The sequence below is a fragment of the Nansenia antarctica genome (genome assembly GCF_963989245.1).
Source record: "Nansenia antarctica genome assembly, chromosome: 1".
NCBI classification, from domain to species: domain Eukaryota; kingdom Metazoa; phylum Chordata; class Actinopteri; order Argentiniformes; family Microstomatidae; genus Nansenia; species Nansenia antarctica.
The window spans coordinates 112,393,853-112,402,230 of NC_137674.1; the positions used below are offsets into that span (position 1 = coordinate 112,393,853).

General features: G+C 43.9%; 1 protein-coding gene across 1 annotated transcript in view; it reads left to right on the top strand.

Annotated features, from left to right (window-relative positions):
• Positions 1-240: 240 nt before the first annotated feature.
• gipc3 (GIPC PDZ domain containing family, member 3) overlaps positions 241-8,378 on the top strand; it is a gene marked incomplete at both ends in the record, with an annotated part of 12,608 nt that continues 4,470 nt past the window's right edge. Inside the window, 3 exons of the mRNA XM_080535006.1 lie at positions 241-543; positions 4,335-4,520; positions 5,070-5,250. Coding sequence (XP_080391132.1) covers positions 241-543; positions 4,335-4,520; positions 5,070-5,250 — 670 coding nt within the window. The remainder of the gene's footprint in view (positions 544-4,334; positions 4,521-5,069; positions 5,251-8,378) is intronic.

Consider the following 8,378-nt stretch of genomic DNA (forward strand, 5'->3'; position numbering starts at 1 on the left):
CTCATCACTAATTCAGCTACCCTCCCCAACCCTTCCCCCCTCACCTCCGATCATCCCCCTAGCTCAGGTGGAGTGGATCAGGGAGGGACAGGGGGGGGAAGGGAAGGGAAGGGAAGACTCTCTCTCTCTCTCTCTCTCTCTCTCTGGCCGGCCAGGGGTAGGTAGCATCACGCGCCAGGGGCTCGCAGACGACGAGGACGACGAAAAAGCAAGACGACCCAGAAGAAGCTGGAAGAGCCGATGCAGAACGGGGAAGACATGAGCCCGCAGGAAGTGCAGGATACCAAGGCAGAGGGGGTGGTAGCGGGGGCGGTGGAGGAGGACAAGACCCAGCAGGGGACCCAGGGGGGCGCCCTGCCCTCGGCCCCTCCGCTGCCCCCCGAGACGCCCCCTCCGCCCGGGCCTCCAGAGTACCCGCGGCCCAGGCTCGTCTTCCACACCCAGCTGGCCCACGGAAGCCCGACAGGCCGGATCCACGGGTTCACCAACGTCAAGGAGCTCTACGCCAAGATCGCTGAGGTGTTCCACATCTCCCCTTCTGAGGTAAGACGGAGGTTGTTGTGTTATTATGTTACATAAATGTGAACAGATCATGAGGATGGATGTGGTATCTGTTGTTTATGTAGACAGGTTGGGATGATGTTATGAGCCTGATGAATTGATGAATTTCCTGAGCAATGACAATAAAGACCATTCATTCATTCATTCATTCATTCATTCATTCATTCATAAAGTGGCCGTTTGGAAAAGGTGTTAAGTTTCACATGATAATGTGAACAGATAATAATAATAATACATAATAATTCATTGTATTTACATTTACGCTTTTCCGGGGCTCATAGACACTGACAATATGGGAAAAACAGAAAACACAGAAACAACAAGCAACAGATAACATGAGCACATAGAACACAGAGTTAACCAACAGGCACAGGGAACAATTAACACAGCAATGTCCAGGGGGGGAGGGGGTGGCAGGGTTAGGGGAGATGGTTAGGGGTAGGGGAGGTTGTATGCATGTCCAGGGGGGGAGGGGGGTGGCAGGGTTAGGGGAGATGGTTAGGGGTAGGGGAGGTTGTATGCATGTCCAGGGGGGGAGGGGGGGTGGCAGGGTTAGGGGAGATGGTTAGGGGTAGGGGAGGTCATGAGAATGGATGTGGTATCTATTGTTTATGTAGACAGGTTATGATGTTATGAGCCTGATGATTTGATGAGTTTCTTGGTGTTAAAGTGGCCGTTTGGAGAAGGTGTTAAGTTTCAAATGAGCTCTGTGTGTCTGTGATGTATTACAACTATTCAACCTGATCATTTCCACTTTTGGACTTTTGCATTACTTGAATGTTTTTAACTTTGAATGTCTAAATGTCTAAAACCTAATGTCGTTGTTGAAACAAAGAGTCAGTGTTTGAGAATCATCTACTAAGATTACGACACATTTTCTGTAGCTCAGTAGTTTTATGCGACATGTTCACGTATAATTCAGCGTATCCAAATGACAAAATTAGTGGATTATTTCTTGAATGTGCTGTTGATATAAATCAACACGAACGAACGTGTCCTTCTAGAAACATCCCCAACTGTCAGCAGGGACAGCCATTGTCCTTGAGAGATATCCTGATCTAGACTAACGAGCCTTTAGGTCATGGCTAAAAAACCTGCTGATGTTTCAATGCCACCACTACTGCCAGCTAGACAGCTTAAACACATAATTATAACACAGGGCGCAATTAACATCTTTTATATAGTCGAAAGTTGTGTTAATTTTTGGTGTACTTATTGTTATTTTGTGTAGTTGTTGTTGAAGTCCCGATAATGATGTTGCCTGTGTGTGTGAATATGTGTTATTGATGCATACTGATCGACCAATGCATCAATATATAGACATGTAAACGACACTGCAGTTAGAAGCACTTTACACTGGTCGTGTCATCAACTGTAAAAAGAGGCATGAAAGCATTCAAAGAAACATATTGGAGGCACTGCAGATGTTATAATATTGAAATAAAATGCAAATAGTTAGGTTGGTCATAGTTCCTTAAAGGTTTGGATGGTGTCACAGCATCAGAGACAATCAGTTCAGATCAGCAGGAGATACCCAATCATAACGACCTTGATTAGGGTCAGGGTTATAGGGTTAGGGTTAGGGTTAGGGACAGGGGAAGTAGTGTACAGCTAGTACAGTACACTGACCTTCACCAGGCTAATAACTGGACTGAACTAGCGTGAGAGACACCTGAGAGAGATAGACAAGAGCTTATATGACCGATATGTAATGTGTCAGTCATGCTGTTTTTACATCCCTGTTTCAGATGGTATTTACTAACAAAACTATGTAGTACAAGAGGTACATTCTGGTACCGAATGCCACTTAATAATACTACCACTACTACTACTACTACTACTACTACTACTACTACTACTACTACTACTACTACTACTACTACTACTACTACTACTACTACTACTACTACTACTACTACTACTACTACTACTACTACTACTACTACTACTACTACTACTACTACTACTATTACTACTAATAATAATACACTTTAGCAAATATAGTTACAAAGATAAAATAGTTCACACAGTCAGGATAAAAAACCACAATAGCATAATTAAAACACCTTTAAAGGACCTGATAAAACAAAGTGCATAATAAAAACAAGTAAAAACAGCGACAGGAGAGGAATAGAAATGTGACCAACAACAGATTGACCACAGAAAAGCCTTCCTGCAAACGTACGTTTTGAGAACTGATTCAAAAGAAGGCGCTGAGTTCACTAACCTAAGTTAAGTTAGTGGAGCTTGTGTCCATGAATCTAACATAAACAGTGAGTGTAGTATTAGAATGCAATTATCAAATAATAACAGTTCTGTCCAGTATTTTCTAAGTAAGTAAGTAAGTAAGTAACTGCTTAATACTGGGCTGGAAATGACCATTTTCATTACCAATGTTTCAAAGTGAGGCAGGTTGTATGAAAACAGGGGTGGCCAAAAGCTGAAATGTGTGCAGGCTTTTACTCCAGTCTAGCACTAGCTCTAGGGCCAGGGTCAATTGATTATTTTGGCAGTTAAGTGTGGAAAAAAATAACTGTAAATCTTCAGGCGATAGGTCAACCCTGTAGCAGTCAGTTGATCAGACCACAAAATGGCCACAAGAATCCGTTAGATCAATCTGTCACAACACCGCCCTCTGGTGGAGAGATATGTGTATGACAGGGACAAGAGGGGCACATACTGGTAAATTCGACACTTCATGGAATAAAAAGAAAAAGATTGAAAAAGAAAACATGAGTGCAGAGTGAGGAAGAATACCCTAAATATTTTTTTTTTACCAATCTATTGCAGCACTGCAATATAGTACACAATCAAACATCTGTACCAAACCAGACAAAAAACATCCTAACATCCCTTCATACAACAGCATGTTTGGATACTGGATTCTGATTGGCTAGCAACAGTGGTAAATACCCCAACAACAACCCACAGTTCAGACCGCATTTCCAGTATCAATGCGCCTCCCAATCAATCTGATTAAGAACACCTGTGCTGACCTACAATGCAATGGTTGATTTGGTTTATGGGACTGTATTCTGTATAGTCCCATAAACAAACGGTTAATGACTGTAAATACATACATTTAATGTTAAAACTGTGTATTTAATTTTAATATTATGTGGTGGCTGTTGTAGAAAAGCAATGTACCATTGGAGGGCGGGGGTTGTGGACTAATTTACCACTGTACGGCTTTGCCTCGTGCCACAACCCTGTACCAGTGGTAAATGAGTCCACAACCCCCTTCTTCTCATGGTACATTGCTTCCATACCTCGTGAGCTTAGAATGATAAGGTTCTATCTCTGTTTAGGGCGGTTCAGAGATATTGAGCGTCAACGTTTTTACATTCCATTATGTTTCGTGAGATGGAACCTTTGTATTTTATGAATTACTAACTCAAAAATGTCAACATTTTAAAAATAACACCACACAGGCATTAATAAACACCTAATGGATCAGATTATGTAAAAAAAACTCAATTTTGACCAAAAATGGAGATAGAACCATATAATTCTATGGTGGTCTAGTCACTAGTGGATAGTGAGTTGGACTTGTGATCGGAAGGTTGTGAGTTCAAATCCCGCCTGAAACCACACCTCTACTAGTGTGCCCTTGAGTAAGGCACTTAGCCCTTAGTTACTCCAGGGGGAATGTCCCTGTAATTCGTAATTGTAAATCGCTTTGGATTAAAAGCGTCTGCTAAATGCCAAAATTAATTAATTACAATTAATAATTCTAAGGTCACGACCTGTCTCCCTGTGCCCCGCGCCTCCAGATCCTGTTCTGCACGCTGAACTCCCACAAGGTGGACATGCAGAAGCTGCTGGGCGGGCAGATCGGCCTGGAGGACTTCATCTTCGCCCACGTCAGAGGAGAGACCAAGGAGGTGGAGGTCACCAAGACAGAGGACGCGCTGGGCCTGACCATCACCGACAACGGGGCGGGGTACGCCTTCATCAAGGTGAGGATACGCTTTCATCAAGGTGAGGGAGGAGGCCGCACTCAGTCTAACCTGTCTAACTAACCTATTAACTAACCTATTTAACTATGTAGGTGTTGAGAGAGGAAGGATGGGTGAGAGAGAGGAGGATAGAGACAGTAGAGATTGACAGGAAGGATGGGTGAGAGAGAGGAGGATAGAGACAGTAGAGATTGACAGGAAGGATGGGTGAGAGAGAGGAGGGATGACAGGAAGGATGGGTGAAGTGAAGTGAAGTGAAATTTATTTATATAGCACTTTTCATACACAAAGGCAATTCAAGGTGCTTTACAAAAAAAGAAAGAAAATCATTGAAAGACAAGCAGCAAAGCAGTGCATAGCACAAAAAAACACACATTGTGTGGGTGAGAGAGAGAGGAGGGATGACAGGAAGGATGGGTGAGAGAGTGGAGGGATGACATGCAGGATAGGTCGATGGCTGGAATCGAACCAGGGACCCTGCGATTACATGGCACCCCAATAAACATATACTTTCTTTCTGTCTTGACCGTGCGTGTGTTCGTTTCGCAGAGGATAAAGGAAGGCAGCACCATCGACCGGCTGAAGAGCGTGTGTGTGGGGGACCACATCGAGGCCATCAACGACCAGAGCATCGTGGGCTGTCGACACTACGAGGTGGCGAAGATGCTGAAGGAGCAGCCGCGGGGGATGCCCTTCACCCTCCGACTGGTGGTGCCCAAGAAGGCCTTCGGTGAGTAACCGTCGGTCTTTTAGGGTAATAATAATAATAACTTGGATTTGTATAGCGCCTTTCATAAAACCCAAGGACGCTTTACAATTCTAGAGGAAATGGTCAAACAGACAAAACAGAAAACAAACAAAACAAAACTGAAACAGTGACTAGGGGCCAAAGGCCTTGGAGAACAGATGGGTTTTGAGGGCTGATTTGAAGGAGTCCAGGGTGGGGGGGGGGCGTTGCGGATCACTATGGGGAGGGAGTTCCAGAGGGTAGGTGCGGCCACTCTCTGTCCCCAAAGGTCTGTAGGTTGGTGCGGGGGGTGGACAGCAGGCCCATGTCTGTGGACCGCAGGTTCCGGGAAGGGGTATGCTGGGGGAGGAGGTCAGTTAGGTACTGGGGGGCGCAGGCGTGGAGGGATTTGTAGGCAACAAGCTGCCATGCAAGGCACCGGCCGGCCCGCTCACTGGGAGCAATTTGGGGTTCAGTGTCTTGCCCAAGGACACTTCGACATGTGGCCAGCCAGGGCTCGAACCACTTTTATAACATAGAATTAAATATTCATAACATAGACGACTTTTTCTTACGATGACTGATGGATAGATGATTCACTTACTTAGACAAATGTATTTGTTGTAAGTCGCTTTGGATAAAAGGCATCTACTTAATGCCAGAAATGTAGATGTATTTACCTCCATATTCATTTTCTGACATTTTTATGTTTCCCCTGAATATGAATATGATGGTTAATTGTTGTTTGATCATAAATCTTTACTGAACATCTTCACTACAGTATGTGTCTGACTCTACTACACAGTACACACAATTCATTGAAAGATGTGTAATGTGTATAAAACTAATAGCATGTAACTTTGCTATCATATTGGCTACACTGGTATGATGGAAGTGATTCTTCTTCTTCTTCTTCTTATCATTATTATTATTATTATTATTATTATTAATCTAGGGCTGTGATCCTTCATTAAACTACTGATATAGCCCCCTCTTCTGGCCAGAGAGCAGAATTACACTCCTTTAGAGTTCCTCTGACTTCTGTCTGCAGCAGAGGTACTGGCCACTGATCTACTGTACTCTCACCGGCCACTTCATTAGGTACACCTTGCTAGTACCAGGCTGGTCCCCTCTTTTGCCTTCAGACCTGCCTTCATTCTTCGTAGCATTGATTCAACAAGGTGCTGGAAACATTCCTCAGAGATTAGGTGTACCTAACAAAGGGGCCGGCGAGTGTAGTATATGCATATCGGGAGGGGGGTATTCCATCAACGTCACTAAAGGAAAATCCAGGCTTATATTTGATAACTCTCATGAGAGACTTGCGAGACTTATCATAAATAAGCCTGGATTTTTCCGTTAGCGACGTTGATGTAATACCCCGCTGGTCCAGGGGAGCTAGCTGTGCAGAGCAGCAAGATTTAGTTGTTCTCATTGCTTGGCTGGAACAAGGCCTGCATATCTTAAGTGTTCCCCCCCCCTGCCTTATATTTATGGACACCTACAGACAGGAAGTCCTCCCCCCCCCCTCAGACTGTTTATTTAAAGGACACAGCAGCACAAAGTGTCTTTGGAGTCACAAACACTGAACAGAATGTTCAGAATGTTCCCTTGGGAATTTGGCAAACACACACCCCCCATCATCACCTTATAACGTAATGATTTACTGGTGAAAGCGTCCATGTTTACGATATCTCAATCTATCTCCATCTGAGGAAGGAAGGGGACTGAATGCAGCACCGGTGTGGAGGAAACAACACACTCAGATCAATAGGAGTCGCGAGGCGGGCTGGAGCCGACACCTGATTGGACTAATCTGTCACGTCCTTATCAACTCCTACTCAGACAGGAAGCCAGTCTGGCAGCTCCTGTACTGTGACTTCCTGTGACTCATCTGTCACTCAGCCACTCAGCCTCACTGTCGACGCAGACATCACAGCACATACAGGACTGCACAGCTCGGTGTGTTTCACACTAGAACAGGCGTGCCTTTTTACCTACTAAAAGAGCCGCCCTCTTTAGAATGTAAAGCTGCTATTTACACACAACGACCACTAGTTGGCCGGCTTGTAAATTAGCCTGCCTCCTACACAGAAAAACTATATATATAATATATTTATATAAAACTCAGGATACTGGGTGGTAGAACGCACATATCTAGGAAAAGTCATGAAAGGAGGGTCCTGAAATTTGATCGAGTGCAAAGATAGAACATGTTTTTGTTACTCACAGGGGTCAAATGACCCCTCATGGCTGATTAATAGCTACAAATTTAAATAGCCAAAACAAATGCAGTTGAAACATGTCAGCCATCAGGCGATGTAGTAGACGCCACAACCCTGAGAGGTTAGCAGTATCTCCTCTCACAGACGTCATGAAGATCAGGGGGGTATTCCATCAACGTCACTAAAGGAAGAACCAGGCTTATTTTCGATAACTCTCGCGAGACTCATCAGAATAAGGCTGGATTTTCGTTTAGCGACGTCGATGGAAACCATTCTCAAATAGAAGTTATTTAGCAAATTGTACGCTCGATGAAATGAATTGGTTGATAAGACCACTACTGCTCACATTTATCTGTTTAACCTTTATTTACACAGGGGAGACACACTGGGAGCAAGGCCTCTTTTGCAGGTGCACCCTGTTCGCAATATTTGCACAATAACAAAACAACACATACACAATACAACACCGTTCAATACAGAAATCAAAACATCATAGATGCTTTATATCCAACTCACTGTCCCATGCACGTCACTGTGTACTTTATGATCTGGTTTCTTGCACTTCATCAAGCCTAATACATCACTGTTTAAACAATCTTTATTTACAAAGCCCTTCATATCTATGTCATCTCATATCACCAACAGCTCCACTAGATGGTTGTTGCTCTACCGGGTACCCAGGATTTGCTTGGAACTTCTCTTATTTTGCACCCTGGTCATGGAATAACCTCCAGAACACACTACAGATTAATAATATCGTCTCTCTGGGAGAGTTCAAAACTCTGATCAGGAAATGTTTTTATTGTGCTTTATTCTCCAATTGTGTAACCTTGTACTTGTACTGGTGTGCTATCTTGACCAGGTCTCCCTCTGAAAAGAGATTTTAATCCCAAAGGACCTCCTTGA